Source organism: Narcine bancroftii, chromosome 5 (assembly GCF_036971445.1).
Source record: "Narcine bancroftii isolate sNarBan1 chromosome 5, sNarBan1.hap1, whole genome shotgun sequence".
Lineage (NCBI taxonomy): Eukaryota > Metazoa > Chordata > Chondrichthyes > Torpediniformes > Narcinidae > Narcine > Narcine bancroftii.
In genome coordinates, this window is record NC_091473.1 from 245926191 (window position 1) to 245953948 (window position 27758).

The following is a 27758-nucleotide window of genomic DNA, read 5'->3' on the forward strand; positions in this document are numbered from 1 at the left end:
GGAACATCTCGCGAGGTTTGCCTGGTGCCCGTTCGGCTTCTCGCGAGAGTTCCCGAGAGTTGGTTTCCCTCAGGACGTGGAACATCTCGCGAGGTTTGCCTGTTGCCCGGCCGCCCCCAAGCCAAGATGGCGTTAAGTGAGGGGCGTGCTGCCCACTGCATCGACCAGCGGAAACGTACCGGGGATGTGTTGCTGGACGAGGCCGAGCGGGTGGACTTCGGAGCTTTGCTGCTCACCCAGCCCGTGCTGGAGGGGCTGAGGGAGGCTGGCTTCGAACGGCCTTCTCCCATCCAGCTGAAAGCCATCCCACTGGGGCGCTGTGGGCTGGGTGAGGACGGGGTGGGGGGGGGGGGGAGTGAGGAAGACAAGAAGCGGGAGGGGCGGTGACTGGGGGTGTGGGGGGGGGAGAGAGAGAGAGAATGGGGGGGCAAGTGAGAGGCGGGGGGTGGGGAGAGAGAGGATGGGTGGGGAGGGGTGAGGGGTTGGGGAGGGGCGAGGGGGTGGGGAGGGGTGAGAGAAAATGGGTAGGTTGGGGGCAGAGGTGAATGGAGGGAGAGAGGCAGGCAGAGCTCTAGGGGGCTGGGGCAGGGAAGTGGGATGGGGAGACTGGAGGGGGGGTTATGGGGGAGAGAATGGTGGGATGGAATGGGGGAGAGACCGGGGGAGGTATGGGGAGAGACCGGTGGGAGAGTGGAGGGGGAGAGACCAGAGGGGGAGTGGAGGGGGAGAGACCGGTGGGAGAGTGGAGGGGGAGAGACCAGAGGGGGAGTGGAGGGGGAGTGACCAGGGGGAGAGACCGGAGGGGGAGAGACCGGAGGGGGAGTGACCGGAGGGGGAGTGACTGGAGGGGGAGTGACCGGAGGGGGAGTGACCGGAGGGGGAGAGACCGGAGGGGGAGAGACCGGAGGGGGAGAGACCGGAGGGGGAGAGACCGGAGGGGGAGAGACCGGAGGGGGAGAGACCGGAGGGGGAGAGACCGGAGGGGGAGAGACCGGAGGGGGAGAGACCGGAGGGGGAGAGACCGGAGGGGGAGAGACCGGAGGGGGAGAGACCGGAGGGGGAGAGACCGGAGGGGGAGAGACCGGAGGGGGAGAGACCGGAGGGGGAGAGACCGGAGGGGGAGAGACCGGAGGGGGAGAGACCGGCAGGGTGTCAGAAATAGGGTGGGGGGGCACCAATTAGTGGGGGATGAGACTGGATGCGGGTGGGGGATGAGACTGGATGCGGGTGGGGGATGAGACTGGATGCGGGTGGGGGATGAGACTGGATGCGGGTGGGGGATGAGACTGGATGCGGGTGGGGGATGAGACTGGATGCGGGTGGGGGATGAGACTGGATGCGGGTGGGGGATGAGACTGGATGCGGGTGGGGGATGAGACTGGATGCGGGTGGGGGATGAGACTGGATGCGGGTGGGGGATGAGACTGGATGCGGGTGGGGGATGAGACTGGATGCGGGTGGGGGATGAGACTGGATGCGGGTGGGGGATGAGACTGGATGCGGGTGGGGGATGAGACTGGATGCGGGTGGGGGATGAGACTGGATGCGGGTGGGGGATGAGACTGGATGCGGGTGGGGGATGAGACTGGATGCGGGTGGGGGATGAGACTGGATGCGGGTGGGGGATGAGACTGGATGCGGGTGGGGGATGAGACTGGATGCGGGTGGGGGATGTGAAAGGAGGGGGATGGTGAGAAGTGTTGCAGCATCATGGATGGAATATTAGCTAATAGATAACAGTAATTTTGAGGTTTTTTTTACTGTGAGGAATTCACTCCAGGTCTATATTTTTGTATTTCTCTCTTCTGTTGTGTTTATTCCAGTTCACACAGCAGTCCCACCTTTCCATCAATTTCTCTGTTGATTATTATCCCTACATTTCTTCCACCCACTTGTATAAGGTGCAATTTGCATGTCACCCTGTTTGCTTTTAGTATGTTGCAGGAAGCCATTGAAACTTGAGTTGTCACATCCATAAAGTACAAACTCCATCCAGGTCACATTGTAGCTGTGGCTGGAACTTTGGTTGTGAAAGTTGTGAACCAGTGTGTCTAGCAGCTGTGTTACTGCCTCACTTCTAGTGACCTGGGTTTGATCCTGACCTTCACTACTATCTATGGGTTGCACATGCTCTGTGGCTGCTTGGGTTTCATCCCATATCCCAAAGGCTTGTGGGTTGGTAGGTTAATTGCCAATTCTTAGTTGTCCCCAGTGTTTAGATGCGTGATAGAATCTTGTGGAGGGTTGGGAGAAGAGTTGGTGGAAAATAAAATTGGTTAGCATAGGATTGGATTGATAACACTGGACAATGAAGATTTTGGGCTGTATTTTATGGATTTTGGGCTGCTGTATTTTTCTAAAGATATAACCTATTTTGTGATTTCTTTTCCTATTTTAAGTCTACTCGTATATTGCCCACAAAGCTATCTATGGTCAGTCCAAGCATGGGCATGCACTCAGTGCAGGCACAATGCAAATATTGTCTTTGGCCTGGGCATGCTTAGGCTGTAAAAAGAGCAGACATATACAATGCTCTGCATTACATCGATATAGATTGAACACTTGTTGATGTACATGTTTTTCAGGCAATAGCATAGTGAGTGCATTTATTGTCTTCAGGAAGATTGAATACAGCAGAAATATCTTGAAAATGTCAACAGCTGTGATAAATTCTGTTACATTTGTGGCAGGTATATGGTTAATATTAAATGCAATACAAGTTAATTTAATGTTTCTTCAACTTCCTACGTGGTACAGCATATCTGAAATTAATTTGTGTTCATCTTGAAGTTGTCTATCATAATCCCCAAAATTTTTTTCAGGAAGCAAACCTTTTGGGGGAAAAAAAAATTCTTGTCCAGTGTTATCAGCAAGGACTCAGTGGGCTGAGTAGCTGGTTTCCGTGCTGTATATTTCTGTCCCTGTGAGTAGTTACATAGAAAGTCTTGTCACGTTTTGTATTTATTGCTCAGTTCTCTCAAGATGAGAGCACATTTGTAAGCCTAATGGCATGAGAGAAAGTTCTTGATTGATGAAAAATTTTGAGCATGGTAATTATTTTGCCCCATGACTTGTGAAAGGAGTAATTAATGGTTAGTTTCCCCCAGTAAAGGTGCTGGTCGAGGAATCAGTGGGTTGTGGCCATTGACATTAATGGGTGCACTTTAAAACTGAGTATTGAAGAGTAGTTATTTGGTTGATTGTAATACTTGTTACCATGATTCATCAAAATATTGATATCATGAATGCACTGTTGCACTTGGAATGCAGAATTGTACAGCGCAGAACAGGCCCTTCGTCCCATGATGTTTTGCCAACATATGTCATCCTCCATATTAATTGACCCGTCTTTCCCTGAGGCCATGAGCCTTTTTACATGCATGTACCTATCTGAGTCTTAAATATCTCTATTCCCTATTGCATTAGCCTTTACTACTATTCCTGGCAGTGTGTTTGGGGTGGGGGGGGTGGTGGGCTGGGGGGAGGGAACAAAAACCTTTGTCTACCCTAAGCTTACTGCCATTCACCTCAAATTGATGTTCTTAGTATTGGCCATTGCTGCCTTGGCTTGGGCGTGGCGGGGAGAGGATTTGGCTGTTCACCCTATATCCCTCTCATAAACTTGCATGTAGACAAGAACTATAAATTGTGCAGTGTTTTCCACTTTGAGGCAATTTTATGAATGCATTTTCTATTGACATATTCTGTCTTTCAGATCTGATTGTACAAGCCAAGTCTGGAACAGGGAAAACATGCGTGTTTTCTACTATTGCACTGGACTCTCTCATCCTGGAGAATCCAGCAACTCAGGTTTGTGTTTGTGTAAAATGTACAGGGATTACTTGTTTATTTATTTGACTGAAGTACGCAAATTGTAATGAGGAAAAATAGTTGAGTGACTATAATATTGTCACCAAAATTTGTATCTTCTGTTGAGCTTCTCTCTGAGATTCTGGTTTCTTCTGAACAATTCTCTTCTAAGTTTAAACTATCTGAACATCACTTTTTTTTAGATATTTTCAGATTAGGAGCTTTTTGAATTCCTTGGTATTGAGACTCCCTCAAGATCTGGAATTAAATATGATAGAGAAGAGTTATAATTTTAAACCTAATCATAAAATGTTGATATCGGTTCTTTGAGTCTAGTGGTAATTCCCTGGACAAGACTAGGAAATTATGGGAGCAAGATTTTCGACAATGATTTTCTAATGCTACATGGGACTCTATTTTGAAATTGGGAAATTCATCTTCTCTATATGCCCAACACTTATTAGTATAATTTAAAATAGTACATTGAACTTGCTTCTCCAAAGTTCAATTGGCTTAAGAAGGTACATTGTTTCATATGTTTTGGTGATGCCCTTCTCTTTCCATTAATTGGCAAAGTATTTTTCGTCGCTTGTCTTTAGTTCTTTATATTAATTTGATTTGTAATCCTTTTCCCTGTTTGGAACGAGTAAGCTAACTGACTTGCCTTTGCTTTCCTTATCGCTAGAAGAGCTATATTAGTGAGATGGAAAGATGTCGTTCCTCCTACTCGTATTCAATAGCTTTCAGATGTGATGGCATGCTTGACTTTGGAAAAAATTAGATGTTCTGCTACTGAAATGAATTTTAACTTTGCAAGTTTATGGGGTCCTTTTAATTATTTTCATAATTTATAAGATTATTTAGATCTTTTTGTGGTTTGGTTGTTTTCCCTTTTACAGTAGTGGAACATGTGTTCAACCAATAACTTCACAAGGGCGGAGTTAGATTAGTATAATTTTTACATGTTGTCTTTTTGTCGTAATGTATCATGGGTTATTTGTAACCATATGGAATAGTATATCTACTTTGTTGGATGGTTATTATTACCTATGTGCGATTTACTTATACAACTCAATTTTATTTCCGGTAATGATTTTTATCTATTCAAAGCAAGTTGATTTCACCATTATTCCCATTTTCTGTTACTTGCAGATTCTTGTTCTGGCACCCACCAGGGAAATTGCTGTGCAGATCCATTCTGTCATTACAGCAATTGGCATTAAAATGGAGGGCCTAGAATGCCATGTTTTCATTGGAGGGACCCCGCTGAGCCTGGACAAAGTTCGGCTTAAAAAATGCCACATCGCAGTTGGATCTCCAGGTGAGGATCTCAGAGAAAGGAAATCAATTAGCAAGGATGTAGAGCCATTGAACATTACAGCATAGAAACAGGCCTCTTCGGCCCTTCTAGTCTGTGACTAACCTTTTTTTCCCCTAGTCCCACTGACCTGCACCCAGTACGTAGCCCTCCATACCTCTCCCATCCATGTACCTGTCCAAATTCATTTTAAATGTTAAAATTGAGCCCACATTCACCACCTTAGCTGTTTTGAAATATAAACTTGTTTGATTTTGCACATTGCTTCTGAGACTTGTTGGTCAAGTCTAATCCCTGTGCCACATTGAAACAGTACATTTTATGAATCTCTTAGCTAAAAAATATATTTGACAACAAATAAAAAATCATGTGGATACCTTTTATGCTGTGTATTTGTGTACCAATTTGCTATAGAGTCTGACCAGTTGCAAAATTGTTGCAAGTGTATGTTACTTTTTACATTGGTGAAAATTCCCTAACTTGATGAGAGGGGTCGTTGTGGCTTCACTTTAAGATTTCACCCTGTAGATGGCTCTTGGACAGTGCACCTCCCTCAGTACTGCACAGAGTTTCAGCTTGAGATGCTATAAAACATTCTGCATTGGAATGTGCACCAGTGAGTTTGAAGGTTTGAATCAAACTATTTGGTACATGGGTCGAACCACTGCATATCTGGTGTTGTAGTCTTCTTCTTTCTTTGTCTGTCCTCTCTCTGATTGAACTTCAAGGGAGAAACAACACCAGTAGGTTATTGACCTCCCCATCCCTGAACCTGTTCATCTTTTCATTTAAGATCATGGCTGATAAGTTTTCAGTCTGTTTGCCTCAATATTGTACAAAGTATGCCATTGGTGAGGAAAACATTACTAGTCCCAGTCTTACAAAGATTTAAGAAGTGAAAAAGAATCTCTTGCAGCAGTGGGTAGGTTGGATTTTTAAAGAATGTTAACTTAAAGGTAAAACTTTTTAATCCCCTGCGGAACCTTCCAATTTAGAGTGATGCCCAATTTTACTAATTAATTACTTCTCTTATTTCAGGGCGCATTAAGCAACTGATTGAGCTCGGCTTTCTGCCAACGGCCAGTATCCGCCTCTTTGTACTGGATGAAGCAGATAAGTTGCTGGAGGAGGGGAGCTTCCAGGAACAAATCAAGTGAGCAAGCACTTATCTCTGGAGATTAAAAAAATATTCTTTGTGATTTTTATTTTGGGAGCTGGTGATTTAATTGGCAAAATGACTTAAAAATAAAAAATATCGAGCTCTCATTCTGTGGAAAATCACCCAACTTTAGCTACAACACCTAAAGAAAGAATTTTGCTCCTGGAATATATTTTTGAATTGAAATGGTGCAGATAAACTTGTTTGAGCAATGCATGTTTGTTGATAATGTGAAGCAAATAGGAGAATAGAATGACATGTTTAAAAGACTGGCATGAATCAAGTAGAATAATTGAAAATTTGTGACAGAAAAATAAACTACTGTATTTGATGGCATATAGATGTCGCCCCCCCCCCCCCCCCCATTACAGCAAGGAATATTTAATTTTTTAGTGTATTTATGGATAAGCATTTAATGTTATTGAAATATGTAGCTACTGTATAGCAGAAAAAAATCTTGGACAAAGCATGCAACTAGGGCAACAGGAAAAATCGTTTCAATAATAACGCTGTCATTTACAAGAGAGAACAAAAGCAACTTGGCTATAGCAGAAAACATTTTATAAAAACAAATTGCTGCTGTTGGTCCCCGCGCTGGTCTGGCAGTCACCCGGCGGCCCGCTGTCCCATGTTGGCCCTGCTCTCTCCTGGTTTTTTTTCGGGGGGAGGGAAGGGCGGTGGGATTAGTGTGGGGATGGGATGGGAGCAGGGCAGTGGGATCAGTGTGGGGACTGTTAGCGAGCTGCCGGGAGAGTCTCCCGACAGCCTGCCACCAGCCCCTGCATTAATCCACTGCCTGCTACCCCCAGCAGCCCGCCAATAGCCTCCGATGATGGACAGTGGTGATGCTAGTGAGCTATGCAGCAATGATTGATGTCGGCGTTACTCACCATTATCACCCTAATTTCAACTTCGCATTCAAGACCTGGGGCATATTTTTGAGCCATTTTTGGGGGGGAAGGGGGGGCGGGAAGTGGACCTTGTATGCCATCAAATATGGCACTCAATCCACTGTTACCAAAAAATATGTTAATCCCAACTTCATATTTGTGATCCATGTCCTTGTGATAATGCATATCTAGTCATCTTTTACAATTAGTAAGATTCTGTATCTTCTTAGTGATTTCCAGTCACATACCATAAAATGGATTTCTCCTCCCCCAACACGTTAGTCAGGTAGCACGGAAACAGGCCCTTTAACCTGCCCTATTCATCCTGTCATCAAGCGCCGATCTAGACTAATCCCATTCAACAGAACTTGCTCCATGGTGTTTATGCTTTAGTGATTCAATTGTCAATGTTGATGTTGTAAGATGTCTACTTCCACATGGGAGAGGGGGAGACTTAGACCCTCTAAGTTTTCTATCAATTACCTAATTATTGTGTTGTCAGTAAATTGGGGATTTATCAAAAAGAAATGCAGCCAGGAATCATAATGCACTTTATAAACTATTATATGGCAAGTTAACACTGGTCTGCACTGCGGAATTTGCCTACTACTTCTCGCACTAAAACTGATCCTTTTTAAGAGTTTCATGGGATCTTTTGATCCACCCAGTGAGTCTGAGATTTTCAACCCATTTAAGCACCATTGCTTTTGTTTTGTAGCTTGCTTCCATTTTCTCTATTCCTTGATGCCATTATCCAACAAAAATCCTCTCACTTAAAAATATAATTTGTTTCCCACTATCTAGTATTCTGGAGGATAGGTTAAAGGTAAATACAGGGTGGTGCGGTCAGCGCAACCCTATTACAGTGCCAGCGATCTGGGTTCGAATCCAACGCTGCCTGTAAGGCATTTGTATGTTTACCTCATGTTTGTGGGTTTCCTCTGGTGCTCCTGTTTCCTCCCACTCTTCAAAAATGTACCGGGGTTGGAGTTTAATTGGGGTATTTGGGCAGCGTGGGCTGGAAGGGCCTGTGACCATGCAATATGTCTAATTTAAAATAAAACTAAACCTGATGGATTTTTTAAATTCAGTAAATTTGTGCTGCTTTCTGGCTGAGGACTGACAAATGTATTGGCACTTGACAAACTAAAGCCACCATCTTTTGTCAGTGGACAGAATCCAAGTCGTGCCCTCGTGCTCTTTCAACGACAGTTCTCCAAAATATTCCTAGTGTTCGCCTATACCATTGGATTATTGGAGGTTGCTTCTGTAAAGTGTTGACCTGGCATTGTTACTTGTTTTTTTACACAAAACACACACTTGTTTACACAGGTTGGCTGCAGATTGAGTAGATATAAACAGTTATGTTCAAACATTCACTTATTAACTTTCAACAGTGGGGATCCTCTTCAAATAAGATCCTACATCCTGTGCATACATTAGTTTTCTAAAGAGTGACAGTGCATTGATGACATTTCTGAAAGCTTATAACCTTTTAAGTAGTTCTAAAGAAACTGCTGCTGGAGCATTCCTGTGTTAGTTCTTTAGTTGTTTGTCAGATATGTGATCATACATCCTCATGCAGAAGCTAAGATTTGTACAGATGACAGATTATATTTACCTAACAGATGTGCAAATTCTGGCCTTTGCCCCAGGCATTCCTACATTTTGGTTTCCTGATCACCACTGCCATTCCAGAAAAACTGCCAGTTTTAGACACTTACAAATGTCAGCTGTGTTGCTAGCTAGGGTCTGACCATAGCACCCTGCTGACTGAAGCCTGAGAAGGAATGAGGAGCAATTGGGTGAAATTTTTTTGTACAGAGGGAAGAGGCATGTCTGGGCAAACGAGATGGAAAAAATACTAGTCATCTCTTGCACTTCTCATAATCTAACCTTTCATCTTATTCATTGTTAAGTCTGAGTTACATTGTTGCACACTCCCTTCCTCTTGGATTCTCCACCAGCTACCCTGTGCACTTGCAATGCCTGAAAGAACATGGTGCAAAGTTTTTTTTGCTACCTACATATGTGGCCTTCAAAACCAGATCCACTGAATTATTGTAGATTGAGAGTGTTTATTGCTGTGATGAAACTGATTTTTACCAAGGCAGAAGGTGAGCCAGGATCGACAGAGCAAAGAACAACACTGTCACTTCTAGTGGTAAACTAAATAATCATGTAATTTAGGGTAAAGTTGGTAACAGTGCCAAAATGTTTGGCCTGAAAGTCAGCCTGAAGAAAACTGAGGTCCTCCATCAGCCAGCTCCCCACCATGACCACCATCCCCCCCACATCTCCATCGGGCACACAGAACTCAAAACGGTCAACCAGTTTACCTACCTCGGCTGCACCATTTCATCTGATGCAAGGATCGACAAAGAGACAGACAACAGACTCGCCAAGGCAAATAGTACCTTTGGAAAACTACACAAAAGAGTCTGGAAAAACAACCACCTGAAGAAACACACAAAGATCAGCGTGTACAGAGCTGTTGTCATACCCACGCTCTTGTTCGGCTCCGAATCATGGGTCCTCTACTGGCATCACCTATGGCTCCTAGAACGCTTCCATCAGCGCTGTCTCCACTCCATCCTCAACATTCATTGGAATGACTTCATCACCAACATCGAAGTACTCGAGCTGGCAGAGTCCGCAAGCATTGAATCCATGCTGCTGAAGACCCAACTGCGCTGGGTGGGTCACGTCTCTAGAATGGAGGACCATCGCCTTCCCAAGATCGTGTTCTATGGCGAGCTCTCCACTGGCCACCGAGCCAGAGGTGCACCAAAGAAGAGGTACAAGGACTGCCTAAAGAAAGCTCTTGGTGCCTGCCACATTGACCACCGCCAGTGGGCTGATATCGCCTCAAACCGTGCATCTTGGCGCCTCGCAGTTCGGCGGGCAGCAACCTCCTTTGAAGAAGACCGCAGAGCCCACCTCACTGACAAAAGACAAAGGAGGAAAAACCCAACCCACCAATTTTCCCTTGCAACCGCTGCAACCGTGCCTGCCTGTCCCGCGTCGGACTTGTCAGTCACCAACGAGCCTGCAGCAGACGTGGACATCCCCCTCCATAAATCTTCGTCCGCGAAGCCAAGCCAAAGAGAGATAAGATGGTAACAGTGGCATGATCTGCATATTCTGCAGTCCTTTGCTTGCGTTGAATACTGGATATAAGACTCGTGATGAGAGACCCATCAAGTACTTGAAGCACTGCTGTCCATAAATAGCAAAATGATCTTAAACGTAATGAGTGACCTGACTGACTACTTGCATGTAATTGACAGCTGGTATTTGAACTTCAGGTGTGTTTTTCCAGTGAGATCTCATAATACAATAGAAGTTCAAAAATTTAGATGCCAGAAATCCGGACTACCCGAGAATGCGGGCTTTGAAAATTTAGCGAGTTTTTGTGTGAGTGCGCAAGTGCCACAGGGTGCTCAACCACTTGATTGTTTAGATAAATGAAGCATGCTGTATTTGCTAATGAATGAACTATCAAAATTTACCTGTTCATCTCTTTATTCCTCAAATTTGAATTCTAAAAATACTGCCCAAAAATCTGGACCGACCCTGAGCAGTCCGGATTTTTGGGCTTCTCCTAAATTTTAAGATTTGTGCATCAAAATGTTAGTCAACTCAATGCTTTATGTACCAGATTCATTTTAACAGGAGAATATGCACCATGAAGTCAATTGCAATTGCTTCTTGACATTCAGCACCTTCAAAATAACTTGTAAAAATTTATTTTACCTGAGTTAAAGTTTAATTTGATGATTAAAAACTATCAACCTCTGTCAGCATTGTAAAACATCCTTTCATTAATTCTGGAGGCGAATTACAGGTGAGCTACAAACATACCTAAGGATTTGGTTTTGTTTTGTTTCCATGCAGTTGGATTTATTCCTCATTGCCATCAAACAAACAGATGCTGGCATTGTCTGCCACATACCCAGAGTCTTTGGCCCAACACTTAATGAGGTACATGCGGGACCCCAGTTTTGTTCGACTGAATCCTACGGATCCAGCTCTCCTTGGTAAGTTTTCCTCGATTTTCATAGCTTGAAGTGTAAAGGAATCAGTAGAAAGGCAATAGAAAGGTAAAGTTTGGAATCTCAAACTTATTGCAAAAGAGGATAACTTGGTGAGAGATCATTGCCCCTCATGCATTGCCTGTTATTCTCTTCAGCTTTGTTTTTGCCACTGGTGGAATGCAGTGCTTTTCCTTTTTTACCTTCTCCAGTTCAGAATAACAGTCCTTAATTCAACCAAATTGCAAGTTCAGGCCAGTAAATTTTCGTGGCTGCAGAATGCAGAATTCTTACATTATACATCACACTGATGGTATAATTCTATTTGAGGTGTTGGGCCATTGTGGTTGTAGCTTTACTCTGCATCCCACCTGCTCGTTCCCTTCCCAGCATTAATTCTTGGTGGAATTGAAGTACCTGAGGTGCATATCAGCTCATTAACCTTTGGGCATGTTTGTTGTCAGTTGATTTGTGTTTTAGCCCCATTTATTTGACTTGGTCTCATTAGTTGCTTTGAATGCAGAGCAGCTTCTATCTACAGAAGGGTGTCCAAAGACTCTTATTGGACGTGTAGATCTGTTTTTAATATTTGTGTAACTGTTGAGTTTTGGGGACCAACTTTTCAGGTGAAATTTAGCGGGTTGACTTTGCACGGATTCTACTTTTGACCATTTTGTCGTTTAAGGCGTTGGGAGCTTGGATGGGCAGGCGGCGGAGGTGAGGATTTGCGGTCGGAGCATCGGAAACTCTGGTGGGCGTGTGGGCGAGGATAGGATCCATGGTCGAGGCAGCGAGAGCCCAGTTGAGCTGGTTGGGTGGCCAGTGCCAAAAATAGGGTGGTTAACTTTTACACAGGATATATGGGAAATGCAAGATTTTTGGGCCAAAAAAAGGATATCCGCCTTTATATGGGATCGGCTATTACATGAGTATATACGGTATTAAGTGTGAAAACCAAAAGGGTGCATGTTTGAATGCCTTAATACATAGTCATTATGGGATTGGGACGTTTAATTTCTTTGGTTGGAATTGCTGCTATTTTTCCACTTTGATTTCCCAGAGGGAAAATGAACATATTCAAAATAGTTAGAATTTCTTACATTATCACATTGGCTGAAATAATTGCTCTGTGAATGTTGTTAATGCTTCTATTTGAGTCAATATAGTAGACTTTTTGCGAAAGGAACGCAGGGTAATTACTCTTCCCATCTGTGTCCCTGTGATGGTAGATTGTACGCTGAGATTATGGAACAAAATCCCTTCTCTGCTCTGATTAATGTCATGGGATTATTTAGCTGCATCTGCAGATGATTAAAAAAAAGATGAGTTTTTAATGCCTGTCTGAGAATGAAGCAATTAGTTCACTACCCCCCCTTGAAGGTGACGGGGAAGTTGAATTTTCCATTTTCATTTATTTCTGTGGCCCTGGCTTGTAAATCTCGAGTATTGATTCTTTTGAGTGAGGTTTCTGAAAGCAGTACATCAGTGAGGAGTGAAATTCCTTTTGTTTTTGAGGAGGAGGAAGTAAACTCGAGTGGAGAAGGGTAAAAAAGCTATTTCCATAATAGTCCTACTTAAAATGGTAACAATTAAATGTGATTTCTTGCAAGGCAAGTTGCTGGATTTTCCACTTGTGTGTCAAAACCTTTGTGTGTTCCTTAAGCTCTTGCCTGCTGTTTTTCTATAGTTCTAGTGACAGCTTTGACTTGAAATAGTTCCCTGGGTCACAATAGTTATCAATGGTTTTTAATTCACCCAAATGCTCTTCTTGCATTTAGTTATTGGGTGGTAGGGCATTTGAAGACGCTAGATCCAAAACTGAAATGTTAATTCTTCATTTTTTTTCCCCTGCAGTTCCGGATTAATTTTTTTGCTTTTTATTGATGTTGCTGAATGTATTATTCCAGTCAGATGTTAACTAAACATGATGCCTTGCACATTGGACATGGTTAAAACAATTTCCAAACATCTGCCAGTTCTTTTTGTCGAGCAGGAGCATGATAGTTGAAAAATTCATTTTGTTGAACAGGAGCATGATAGTTGAAAATTACTTTAAATACTGACTTGTATTGTTCCTATCTGAACTTCACTTTTTCATGAATGCTGAAGGAACTCAACAGGTCAGAGGTAAAGACATAACACATTTCAGTCCTAAGCCTTTTTCTCAATGTCTGAGTGAAAAGCAGACAGGCCTTTCTTTTAATTCAGGCACCTGCCTGCTTTTCACTCAGACCTCGAAGAAGGACTTGGGTCGGAAAGTTTGCTAATATATCTTTACCTCTGATGGATGCTGCGAGACCTGCTGAGTTCCTTCAGCTTTCCCTGCACTTTTGTTAAAATCACAGCATTTGCAGATTTTCGTGTTTCACCTCACTTTTTCAGATGGGCTTTGACTTGGTGTCAAGCAGCTCTGAATGCTTTACTAAGGATCAGTGCTGGTGATTTGCAATAAGATTGTGGTTATGAATTAAATATAAATTACTGCAGTGCATCAAACCTGACTTATTTAACTTTTATTTTCATGTCAATTATTGTTGATGCTTTTGAGCCAGTAACTTCCTTTAGTGACCACATTGAAGAAAAGGAGTGTTTTGATCCTGGTTAATATTTCTATCCAACAGGACTGAAGCAGTTTTATAAGATTATAAATTTCCACCCACTTCCACACATGATTTTTGAGGAGAAGGTACAACATTTACTGGAATTGTTCAGCAAGATCGCCTTTAACCAGGCACTTGTCTTCTCAAATCTTCACAGTCGGTAAGTGGATGTGTTGGCTGTTCTTCTCTATGAACTATAATGACATGTATATAAATGGCTATTATGTATGTTAATTTTCCTTGTTCTCTGAACCATCTGATATAGTCAAGTTCCTCTGCCCATTCCTTGTAGCCACTGCAAGATGTTGTCTTCCAAGTACAAGATCGATTCTCTTTTGAATTCTAGAGCTGCTAAAAATAGAAAAGGATTCTGGAAATCTATAACAAAATAAGGAAAAGAGAGGAATTGATTTTAATGTTTCAACAATCATCTTCAGAAATGAGAATAGTTTAACACCTAGGAACAGGGAGAATGGAATGAGGGAAAACTGAAAAGGAGGAGCTGGAAGGGAGGAAAGTCGGTGTTTTTACAGAGTTGTTGGTGCCTGGAATGTCTTGCCAGGGGTGGTGGTGGAAGCTGGAACAATAGTGCCTTTTAAGGTTCTTAGACAGGCACATGGATGAAAGAAAAATAAGGATTATGAGGTAGGGAGGGTTTTGTTTTTGTAGGCATATATAGGTCAGCATAAAATTGTGGGCTGAAGTCTAATGTGCTCTAGTGTTCAGTGTTCTAGGACAAGAATGAAGTTGATGGTAGAGGCCCAAGTAAAGAAACAATCCTTCTGTGCTCACTGAATCTTCAGACAAAATTACTTTGGAAAGATAAGACTATAAGGTGTAGGAACATGACTAGGCTATTCAGCCATTCAGTTTGCACTGCCATTCGAGGCATGGTTGAAATACTTTCATCTCCACCCCATTATCCTGCCATCTCCCTTCAATATTTGACACTACTAGAACCTATCAATTTTTCCTTTAAATATATCCAAGGACTTGGCCACCACAGCTGCTTGTGGAAAGGAATTCTACAGGTTCATCACCCTGTGCATAAAGAAATTTCTCTGTTTTTGTTCTAAAGGGATGCTCTTTTCTGAGAGTGTGCCCTCTGGTGCATGACTCCCATCACTGGATGTCTACTGCCACTTTCTGTCCACTCTATTCTGGCCTTTCAGTATTCAACTAGTTTCAATGAGATCACCCCTCCCATTCTTCCAAACTCTAGCAAATATAGGACTAGAGCCATCAAATACTTGTACATTAATCCTCTCATCAATGGGATCAATGCCATCACATCCTTCCTTAAATGAAGTTGCTCACCCCTTACCCGCATCTCTATATCCTGCACATCTACCCTGGCCCTTTCTGCCCCTAGATGTAGCAAGAATAAGATTCTCATTGTCCTTGCATACTGCCCCACCTGCCTCTGCATCCAGCATATACTGCAATTTCTGCCACCTCCAGTCTGATCCCACTCATCTTCCCCTCTCTTCTACTCCCTTGGAGATTCTTTCATCCCTTCCAACTAATTGCCCCCTCGGTGCCCACCTCTGTAGCTGCAGGAAATGTGACACTTGCATCCACACCTCTTCCCTCACCACCACTTGGGGCCCCAGACAATCCTAAGTGAAACAACACGTGTGAATCTGTGGGGGTCATCTTCTGCATTTGGTGCTCTTCTTGAAGTGTCCTCTATGATGGAGAAACTGGACACAGTTTTGTTGAGCATTTGTGCTTTCCCTCCTAAAATATGGCGACGTCTCAGTGGCTAACCATTTCAGACGATAGATTAAAAATCTCAACATTTCTTTTATTTTCCCCATTCATCTCCCCTCTTTTTTTGCTCATTGGTCATCATACTTCCTTCCAGTAGTGAGCAGATCAAACCTCTTCAGCATTTTGTGTTTGACTTCCATGAGAACATTCTTGGCTCTTTGGATTTTGTACATCAATGCTGTCTTACTACCTTGTCTGTATCATGAGTATGAGCAAAGCACAGATTTCGTGCACTAGATTCCCTTGGTTGATTGTTGCAATGAGGGTGATTAAGGTTGAGAGGAATGAAAGACAAGTATGGGGATCAGATAGATGCAAGTGAACTTGAAGTACTTGTTCGTTGATGATCTAATTCAGCCATTTTTCAGTTATGGACTCTGCTCTAAGTTTATGGGCCCCCTTCCCTGTGAAGCAGTCAAGTTTTGATTTCTTCCATCCTTCTATCTTTCCAGCTACACAAAAAAAATGAAGCGGGCGGTTCATCCCGAGGATGATTTGACCTCTGCATGTTAACCAGTAGATTGGCAGTTAATTTCTGGGTTAAAGTGCTAGTGTGAAATGGACTCTTTATGTATTAATAAAGATTTTATTTTTAATGTAATTGGATAGTTTTGCCTTGGTTTCATTGTTTTTCTAAAATAACACTTTTTGTTTGATCAGTCTTTAAACAAGTTCTGTGCTTTAGTTCAGAAACTATAAATTTTTAACCACCTTACTGAGAAAGTTTCTTTCACTTATGTTTTTGGATAGAGCCCAGCGTCTTGCAGACATTCTCACTTCAACAGGACTTCCAGCTGTCTGTATATCAGGTGGGTGAATTGTGTTGTAGGTATATAATTCAAATTTGAATTTCAATTAAGTCAAAAACCAAAGCCTGCATCTGATCAACAATTACTACTTTTGCCTAAAGTTACTGAAACTTTGGGGAGCATTTTCTAGTACTCTGGAAAATAACTCTCATCCCACCTTCATTCAAAATGAAAGTCTAACTGTTAAACAGATGTATTGATAAATTCATTCCAGAGTGCAGCCCATGGCTCGTAATATGTTACTTTGGCATTCATTCATGTTGTTGCTTCTATTTAGGAAGTATGAACCAGAATCAGCGGCTTGAAGCTATGTCGAAACTAAAGCAGTTCAAATGTCGTGTCCTCATTTCAACTGACTTGGTGAGTTTTGTAGACAAGATCGTAATAAGAAGATAAGAAATAGGAGCAGGCCATCTGGCCCATTGAGCCTGTTCCGCCATTCAGTGCTGATGGGTTCATCTCTGTCTCTCTGTCTTTTCCTCGTATACCTTAATTCCCCTACTATGTAAAAAATCAATCCACTGTTATCTTAATTATATTTACTGAGGTAGCCTCCACTGCTTCCATGGGCAGTACATTCCATAGATTCACCATTCTCTGAGATCATCCACAAGCTTTGTTTGTCAGAGCGGTACGTCTTGCCACCTGTGCATGAGTCTTCCCAAACCACTTCTCATTGCCCTATAAGCTAATTAAGCAGTGCAAGGTAAACTTTGGTCTGCATAGTATGTTGCATTGTTTATTGGGTTACAATCCTGAGGCATTGAGAAGTTGCATTAAAGGGGAGAGTTTGAACCTGAGTGAACAAGTTGTGTTTATTTAGATAAATGGTGCTCATCTGCAAAGGAGAAACTAGTCAAAAATTCTCATAATATAGATGTGATTAACCCATTTGACTCTATTCATTGTGCATGTTGTAAGTCAACTATCTGCTTCAATCCCATTCTTACCCTTTACGCTTTCCTCTTAATATTGTCATTTTGCCTTCTGCAAGTCAGACAAAAGCGCCTCTTACAATCAGACTTAGTCAGAGAGAAGCCCCGAGTGTCTGTAGATTCGCTTCCAGCGCTTCTGCTGCCCCCGCAGCTACACACAATCCAGTCCAAACCATTAGCAACTAGAGCTCAAGATCCCAACCTCCAACACGGTCAGGAATCCTTCAGCGCCCTCGGCATTTCCTCGCATTCCAGTTCCGATACTGGTACCCCTCCAGCCAATTCGAGCCAGTCTCCAACAGCCACAGCCTGGCACGAGTCTCTCAACAGTAGCCCACAGTTTACATGGGTTCCTTGCCTTGAGTCACCAGCAGCCCCAGAGCCCCCTCACTGGTCCCCCACCATGATCACCATCCCCTTCCTGTCCTCTGGTGCCCTGCTCCAGTCCTCCACTTCCTTGGAATCTGTAGCCCCTCGTGGCTGATGCCGATTAATAGGCGCCACCATCTTGGGTGCAGACCCGCAGTTGCAGGATTTCAAATAAAACTACTGTTGGCTCCCTCAACCGGCTGTTCAAAGCCCGTGCGGAGCTGAGGGCAGTCATCTCGGCGGCTGGACCCTGTGGCAGCGTTGCATCTCTGCTCCCTTGCTCCCCGTGGGTCTGCACCAGCATCAGTTTTGCCACTACAGCTCCAGCAGTGTTGCCAATTAGGTGTCAAACTAACAAGTTGCATTGACTTGGAATCCTAACAAAACTCTAATAAACTTTGTATTAAAAGAACAATGTCCCTGCAGGGAGCCAGTGTTAATCATAGTTGTTAATGCCTTGTTGCCACACAGGACTGAAACTGGTCTTTGCATTTGTATTGTGCATTTCAACACTTTGGAGTGCCAGTCACTTTACAATCAGTGTAACATTTTTGCAGTTCTTTATAAAAAATATGGGAATCAATTTTTGAACAAAGGTCTCAGAAATATACCTTTTTGGTATCTCAATAATGGCTATTATTTGCTTTTGAGTTGATTGAGGGGTAAATATTAGTAATTTTCTCCCATTCCTCTTCAATTTGTGCAGTAGATTTTTTTTAAACTGTTCAACTTGGGAGAAGAGACAGATGTTTAGGCGAGTTGGTGCTGAACATCAAATGTGATTTACATGTAAAATTAAGGTGATGATGGTTGGGAGCTGCCACTGTTTGAGCCCGAAGGTGAGCGTTACTTTGATGGTGGGTCTCACTGCTGTTACGTTGTGGAGCACAAACTGCCTTCTCTTATTGGACAATGTTTACAAAGCTCATGGGCATCCTCTAGTGGTGGTGAGTGGTTACTTTAATATTCATTGCCCTGAAAATTCATGCTCTTCTGTGGGCTCTCTGATTTCCTTTGGCAGAAGCAGCTTGTGGGGAGGGGGGAGTGCGAAGCTGATGTAAAAGGAGTGCTCCAAGGAAATCTCTGGACATTTTGGCTATAGCTGACTTCAAATACAGTTGTCCACTTTATAACAAATTGAGCTGGCTAACTCTGACCTTAAGTAGTAATGAAGTACTCTCACCTTAAATATTCATTTGCTTCACTGGTGTACCAAGTCTGCACTGTAGACAGTTAATAAAAAGCACTGCAGCAACTTTATCAGCCTTCCTAATGATGCTTATTAGGGTTAAGGACAGAAAGTACATCACCTTCCACATTGCCTTTACTCGGATGTATGTTCATATTGTTGAATGTAAAAATCCTGGAAGTTTCTACCCAACACATCTGACCTTCATATAATGATATCAGAGATTTAAACATTTGAGAAACAAAAGCACGAGTAAACCACTTGAGTCTGCTCCATAATTCAGTAAAGTTGTGGCTAATGTTGGAAGTTGACTCTACCACTTGATTGCAGTGTCCCTTGATTTTTATCTGGCTGAACATTTGTCAATCTGCATTTTAAATATTCAATGAACCACAGCAGCTTTGCAGAGGCTGCCAACTTTTTAAAGGGTGCTTGGTGCTGAGACTTGTCTTTCTGTACCTCTCCTCGTCCAAGTGAGTGAATGGTGCTGAACACTTCCAGCATTTTGCTTTTATTTTAAATTTCTAGCACCAAATTATAATTTGCTTCTGTCTTGATGTTTCCATATGTGACTTTTTCCAAACTTCTAGGGGAATTGATCCTGAAAAAGTGAATCTAGTTGTTAATCTTGATGTTTCTATATGTGACTTTTTCAGACTTCTAGGGGAATTGATGCTGAGAAAGTGAATTTAGTTGTTAATCTTGATATTCCCCAAGACTGGGAAACGTACATGCATCGAATTGGAAGAGCTGGTCGTTTTGGTATGACTTTCTATTTACCACACGGAAACTGGGTTTTGTTCTGGTTTCAGTGCCAGTAGTCGAACTGACTCCATGTTTTGCTATCAGTGTCTGCTTTTAAGCTTTTATTTCTTTCTCGTATGTATCGAAGGCATACTGTGACTTTCTGAAATTGTGCAAAGGGTGGTTCATTAAAACCTAGCTGTAAAATGTAGCTCAGGGCTTCTAAAGAGATGAATTAAAGGAATTAATTTATGGTCATGAATGTTGAAAAATTTTTTTGATGTTCCTTTTAAAGTGCCTCTTGCTCTAGCTTATACTTAATGGAATTTGTTTCCCCTGGCTAGGGTATTTAGAACTGATGAGCAAGAAAAAAAATTCACTAATAAAAAACTATTTTTGTTGTGGGGGAGGTGAGCGAAAGGCAATGGAATTGGCATTGAAGCTCCAAGGTTCTTTGTTCATTCTTGACTAGGTGCTCTCAGTCAAGAGTTTATTCAATTTATTTGTGTGTGTCAGGTTCCTCTCACATCCCCAAGATGTGCTGGGATATGATTTGACTCTTTGAAGCAGGGTTTTCACCAGAAGTGTGGACTGTCCATTTCTCACTATGGATGCTGATTCCCTCAGTAGTTTTGTGGTCTAGATTCCAGCATCTGCATTCTCTTGTATCCTCTTTAATGCCTTGTGAGGCATTTCCATTTGCACAACCTTGTTCTTCACATTTGCAAATTGTGGAATGAGCACAATTGGTCGACTGGAAGGAAAATAATATCATTCATTCCTGTAACAAAAAAGTGGGAGTAAAATTACAAGGTGACATTTTAATTTTAATAAGGGTGAACAGCAGAGAAACCCTTTTGCACTTTAATTTTATTTTGCTATTCATTTAGGCACTCAAGGTATAGCTGTGACGTATTGTTGCCGTGGTGAAGAGGAGAATGAGTTGGGATTGATAGCACGGCGTTGTAATCTTCAGCTTCTCTCTCTCCCTGGTAAGTGAAGACTCCATTTTGATTCACAGACAGGTACTAAATGATACCTATCCGTATCCAATTTGTAATTTGAACGTGTCAGTTCCTTCTTGCTATTAACAGCCAAAATACTTAAGCGGATTGTTTCCAATCTTACTAGCATGAGAATTTGTTTCCGAAAAAACTGCATATCACACTAATACATAAACATTTAAATAAATTTCCCAACTATATGATGTCATCTTACTCTTTTTAAATAACAATGTTTTGCACTCCAATTCAATATTTTAAGACTTAACCACAATATAAAAACTAAAACAAATTCCTGTAGATCATATGAAGTGCCTGATCTTCATAGCATCAGCCTACAAAAATAAACTAAATAAACTAAATGTTTTTTTCACAGATGCTATGCTTGAAATAAAATTAATGCAGTATTTTATCTGACATAGTGGTTAGATAGGGGAGCTACGGTATAGTTTAAAAAACACAGTTCGAACCAATTATCACCTATAAACTCGTGAGGACTTGGGGCTCGGATTCTCTCCTGCCAGCTGATGCAGCGAACCTGTGATCAAAATAGCATCAGAACCCAGCCTGCCAAGTTCAAGTTTCTTTTTGCGAAAAAAAAAAAAAGAAATTTCTTAATGTTCAATACAGGCAAACCCTGTAAGAATCAATGGGAATAATTATGATAAATCCTCATCCTTTCAGAATGTCCATCAAGACTTACAAAAAGGTTTTTTTAAAAACAACATTTAGCTCCATATAATGGCAAAACTATTAAGGTTAATAAAAATAATTGATATTTTTCATTTATTTCATAATCATAATTACATCATAATTAAACTATTTTTTAGAAAAATATTTGTCCAAAGTTGTGATGTACTTTAAAAAAAAACTTTATTTAATACTTTCAAAACAAAAACTTTTACAAAATCCATAATATAAGAGAGCTACAACTACCCCAACCCTCCCCCCACCCTCAACAGACCCCACAAGGGGAAAAAAAATGCATACAGCAGTTTATGATATTACTAAATTCACACATTTTAATTAAGACGACCACATCTTAACAAAAAAATCATAATTATCATGCAAATTGTTATTTTTTCCATATAAATACAGGACCTCAACTCATTATGCCAGTGATTTACATTTATCTTACTAATACAGTAGTAACATAATTGCAAGCATTGTTTTTTTCCAATAAACATTGATAAATATTGGTCAATCACTTTTAGTTCAGTCGGAAAGCTAGCAAGGGCAGTGGGATTAGAGTGGGGGACTGATAAAGGGCTGTGGGAGAGAGCAGGGCAGTGGGAGCAGTGTGGGGACTGATACAGCGCTGTTGGGAGAGGGCAGGGCAGTGGGATCAGTGTGGGGACTGATACAGGGCTGTGGGAGAGGGCAGGGCAGTGGGATCAGTGTGGGGACTGATACAGTGCTGTTGGGAGAAGGCAGGGCAGTGGGATCAGTGTGGGGACGGATACAGGGCTGTTGGGAGAGTGGGGCAGTGGGATTAGAGTGGGGACTAATACAGGGCTGTTGGGAGAGGGCAGGGCAATGGGATCAGTGTTGGGAATGACAAAAGGTCTGTGGGATGAAAGTTTGATCAGGAACCAGATTAGGATGGATTTTGACTGAATTTCATCCAAATGTTCGCTAGTCATTACTAAACCAGGAAAATAAGTTTAACATTGCGGGAATACAAACACGCCCAAAACAGGAAATGGTCGCAGATTTTCAAATCGTAGTGAATGAGGTTGCATCTTGCAGCGTTTGCCTGTATTTTTGATGCTGAACGAGAATTCTGCCTGCACAAATAAGGATTAAGCAAGTTTACTTATTTCTTGTGGAGTTGTTCATAAGTGACAATGGTATTGTGCTTTTAGGCACCAATTCTTTCTATTACTTATTCTGTACTGATGATGAGTAAGGGAGATCTGTTCCTGGTCCCTTGCGCACAATTTCTTCACCACCACCACTTCTACTGGCTCCATCATAATTGATAGTTGTTCTTTGTCCTTTTGAACAGCTTGTGAACCTCCAGAATTTCATTGAATATTGGAGCCTTTAAAGCAGTGTTTTCTCCACCTATTTCCCCCACTATATTATGCCACAGATTCTCTGTGGTTAGTAAGGGATTATCTAAGGTTGGGGGTGGGGAGGTTGAGAACCACTGCTTTAAAGCAATGATCTACTACTTCCAACATCAATTATTTTAAACCACTTACAGTATTTAAAGGATCACTCTTGGGTTTCTAGAGAAGGGTCCCAGGAAATAAATTATTTCATATTTTCTTATGACCTCGGAGTCTGTTTATGCTATTCAGAGCCAATCTCATTCCTTCACTAATTTTACCTGTAATCTGTTCTCCCACATTACCCTCAATTCTTGTACATCCCTCCTCCCATCTTAAATGTGCACATTATGTTCATTAGGCATTATACAATTTTTTTTTTACAAATTAAATATCTCTGCTTTTCAATTTTATTCTAGAGATTGGAACAACCTATTGCTATTTTGCTTGATGATTCTGTACCCATGACTCCATTTCACCTTTTCTTCCAGACATTTCCACCAAAACTTACTGCATTACTTCCCAAGTTTTCTTCCACCTTGCATTTGACATGGGCTATTTGTTACCTTTTATTTATCGCCACTTGATTACATAATGCAACTCTTCCAAATGGCTCCAAACCACATAAGACCACAGTGAGAAAACTGATCCTTGTCATAGGCTGCTAGCCTGACAATGCTAGCCTGTGAATCAATTGCTTTTGCAATTATCTGTAACACGAAATCTCATTTTGAAGGGCAAGGATGGAATGGCTCATGAAATAATTAAATTCCTAGTTGATCTGGACATTTACAGCGCCGGCGATCGAGACTGGACTGGGGTCTATAAGGAGTTTATACCTTCTCTCTGTGTCTGTGTGGGTTTTCTCCGGAGGCTCCGGTTTGCTCCCACCATTCAAAATGTACCAGGGGTGTAGGTTAATAGGGTGTAAATTGGGAAGCATGGACTCATTGACTGAAATGGCCAGTTACTGTGCTGTATGTCTAATTTTTTTCTTTTTAAATATTTTTGTTGATTTTCACATATAAGCTTCCGTCTCTCCCCCCCCCCCCCTTACCCGCCTGAATTGTGCTGCCGTCTACCCCCACATCCCCCCCCCCCCCCCCCCCAAAAGCTGTACCAGTCCCAGGAGAACAGCCCCCTTGGTTCCACTGTGCTGGATTATGGGAAGCATTAATGGCCATTGAGCCCCACCGGGCCGACTAAAAGTGCTGCAACACTGGACGGGTGTCAGTAGAGGTGATTTGGAGGCCCTTATAAAGTAACAGAACGCGACGGGATACAGGGGAGTTGAGCTAAGGTTATGTTTGGTGATAAATTCCATCTTTGAGCAGACGTCATCTGCAGAAAAAAACGTTTCAGTTTTTGGAATAATACATACAAAACAATAATGGAATGCATAATACTAATGATAAATGAGAAATTAGATAACTCACAAAACAATGAAGCATATAAAACAACCATAATTCAAAATTATATCAAGTAGAAAGATTTTCCACGTGCAGCATGGTTCTAAACCCTATTCCCTAACCCAAGGTTTATGAAATAAAATGGAAAATATTAAAATTTGAAAATAATGTCTTGAGGTTATGAAATTCAAGAGTGGTCCCCACAGCATTTGAAACCCTGTATTTGAATTATTAACTGAATAATGTATATTTTCTAAATGTATGTCTACATGTAAAATTTAAATAATTTACATTACATGTATTTTGACAATATCTGGCATCTTGTTAATTTCCTTTGCCCTACTCAGCTGGTTGAATCTGTGTAGTGAGGGAAAATTGCATCATTTATAGAGCAGTGCAAAATTATTTGGAACATTTGGCTGCAAAGTGAATGAAGGTATCTGAAGCAGAAAGGTTCAGCTGCAATTCCACAGGCATTCAGCTGGGACTGAATTTCCTGGCATGTAATGTGCTGGGTCTTGTGATTGAAATATTTTCTGACTGAGTTCGTGGGTGACTTCATCCGGAAAACATCTTGCTCAAATGAAAAGCTTTGATTAAGAAAAGTTAGAGTAAAATCAGTTTCCTCTTATTTAAATATTTTATGATAGTATCAAGTTCAATTGGAATTGAACTTATATAATATATAACATCATATAACACTGGACAACTAAGATTTTACTTCCTGAACGCTTTTGGATGTATTTTACGGATTTTGAGCCGCTGATCACAAAATTCACCATAATATTTTCCATTTTTTAAAAAAAAGATACAACCTATTGTGATTTTCTGCCATACTTTAAATCTACTAGTATATTGCCTGCAAAGCAAACTGATTTGGTCAGTCCAAGCATGCCTGGGTATGTACTCAGTGCAGGTGCTAATGTTGCCTGAGATCTGTGCATGCTTAGTCAGGATAGATGCAGACAGGCTATAAAAGCAGCTCACATGTACGGATGCCATGCATAAGGTTGAACGCATGGTGATGCACATGTTCTTCGGGTAATAGCCTAATGAACGTACTTAACAATAGCATTTATTGCATTTGTACCTTGGACTTCTTTCCTGCTGATCTTGGTGCAGTCAGTGATGAACATGGTGAAAAGTTTCACCAGGATATTGTGACCGTGCAAAAGCGATATCAAGACCATTGGAATCCATTAATGCTGGCTGACTAATGTTTGACACTGACACAAGAGGCATCAGATGCCGAGTACAAATTAAATTCAGCGTCAAAACATTTTTAGGTCATTTGAACTGTGCAGCGTCAGCATCATTATGCAATTAAACACGCTAAATTCAATAAAAGTTAATGCTTCTCCAACTTCCTACGTGATACAGCAAATCTGAAATTATCTTTGTGTTCAGCTATCATCCCCAATTTTTCAGGAAACAAACCTTTTCAAAAAATTTGTTGTCCAGTGAAATTATTGTTCTCCAGTGATAGAATTAGAATAATAAATAAATGCAATGATGTGTAGATAAAAGTTTGATTCATAAGTTAATTATTTCCATCAGTTCACTTGGATGAGTGGATGGCAACATCAGCCAGTATTAATGTTGCTGATTTTCAGTATGACACTTCCTTTTGGTATTGGTACCGACATTGTTTGATTAGTATTCCTATTTGGGTAATACGGTAGTTCAAGAGCCTGATAGCTGACTTTGAAACTACAGGGAGTGGGCTTCAGATTTCTGTCCCTTCTGCTTGAAGGTAACACTGAGAAGAGATCATGAACATGATGTTGGGGGTTATTTGCGACGTTGGCAGCACTTTGTGTTTGTAATGGACCTGGTTAGGTTTGCCACTTCTGCAGCCTTCTGCATTCCTGGGCATCTCAAGATGAAGGGCTCCAGTCATTAAAGAGCCCTTCTATCCTTTCTCTACCTATCATCTTCTGCCGTTGCCACCGCCCACCCCTCCACCTTTTTGTTCAGACGCTTGCCGGCATTCTCTCATACCTTGATGAAGGGCTCAAACCCGACACGTCAGTTATGTATTTTTACTTTTGCTACATGAAGGACACTGTTTGACCTGCTGAGTTTCTCTTGCATTTTGTTTTTACTTCAACCCTACAGATTTTTGTGATTTATTTCCATCACACCTCAAGACTCCTCTACTCTGTCTGCTCTGCCCATTAAGAGTTTTCAGAAATATAAGGTTCTACTTGGGCACTAAAAATCCTTTACAACTTTTTGTTTTTAAACAGATCCAGTTCCATCGGGGTTACTGGAAGAGGCGGTTGAGTGGGACGTAAATGTTAAGATGCAAGAGGCTGAAAATTCATCCCTTACAACTTTTGAAGAACCTTCAGTCATTGCAAAACAGCAGGTCACAGACCCAGAGCCCCTGACCCTGTCCAGAGTTGAACTTGCTGGAAAGAAACTCACCAAGAGAAAAGTTCTGAAATTGAGGAAAATGCCAGCTGAGAAAGAACATCAGGATCTATTTGAGGGAGGTACAAGGAGGCTGCCAGATGTCGGTGGTGGTTATGTACCTGACAAGGACATCAAAATGAAAGTGCAGTCAAATCTCCGTGACGGCCTATCCAGTGAGGAGTTCCAGTCATCCAGTAAAGAGCCCAGCATCACACTTCAAGAGAAGAAGGCTCTGCAAGAATCACTTCCAAAAATCTCACCATTAACGTTGTTTAAGAAAAGACTGAAACGTGAAAAGAGGTTGTTGAGTTTCTTGGAAATAGTGAAGGATTATGAGAGCTTTCTCACTGAGCGGAATGAGAACCCAGTAGAAATAGTAAGACAATGGGTGGGTTTTCCTGGCATTTTAAAGGAGAAGTCGTTGATTGAAGGTGAAAATTTGGGAACCCCGGAGGTGATAGTGAGGGAGCAGATGTCCAGGGAACAGAACAGTAAACTATTTTTAAACAAAAGGGATATAGTAAGTTTGCATACCTCTCAAAACAGGGCACAGTCATCTGGGTTAGATAGCCAAGACTGCAGTGATTCTAATCGCAGTGTAGGCTCTTCCAGGAGAAGCAGTTCCAGCAGCAGAGAATCTTCCCCTGAGACACCAGTGACTGCACAAGTCCCAAAGGAAGACCTGCTGGCACAAGTCCAGAGCCCAGTGACACAGGACTTTCTCTACCCGAACCAAAAGAGCTTCCCAACTGTCCAACATCCTGGTGAGCAAAGTATGTCTCCACATTCCACTTCTTTCACCAATATATCCTCTAAGAAACGACCTGACAGTGGTAAAGGATTGGGACGTAAAAGCAGCTCACCTGGGAGCTGGTCTGCTAAAGGCGTTGTGAAAAGATCGAAAGGTGATCCCAAGTTTGGATCAGCCAGAACAGCCAAAGTGCCTGGTGTCATGGAAGCGAGTCCCAAGGATGCATCATTTCCTTGTCATCAAAGTGAGCACTTGCCCGCTAACTTGGAAAATGCAAGTGATTATTGGAAGGCTTATTATCATGCGTGGAGAAATTACTATGCTACTATTGGCTATCCTTACTATGGAAGCTCAGAGAGGAATTCTAATTGGCTCAAAGCTTACCAGATGAACTCTGTGTATCTAAAAGAGCTATTTAAACCATAAAAATTCAGCTTTGATGCAAAAGTTTTGTACTACACCTAAGCTACTAGAATAAAGGTTTTGTCATTATGA

General features: G+C 41.9%; 1 protein-coding gene across 1 annotated transcript; it reads left to right on the forward strand.

Moving 5' to 3' along the window:
• The first annotated feature begins 80 nt into the window (after positions 1-80).
• Positions 81-27758, forward strand: ddx20 (DEAD (Asp-Glu-Ala-Asp) box polypeptide 20). The gene is made up of 11 exons (XM_069941959.1): positions 81-328; positions 3716-3810; positions 4963-5131; positions 6167-6281; positions 11075-11217; positions 13833-13971; positions 16335-16393; positions 16671-16753; positions 19543-19648; positions 20521-20622; positions 26344-27758. Exons 1-11 carry the CDS (start codon positions 127-129, stop codon positions 27687-27689), a joined length of 2559 nt encoding a protein of 852 aa, XP_069798060.1. The 5' UTR covers positions 81-126; the 3' UTR covers positions 27690-27758.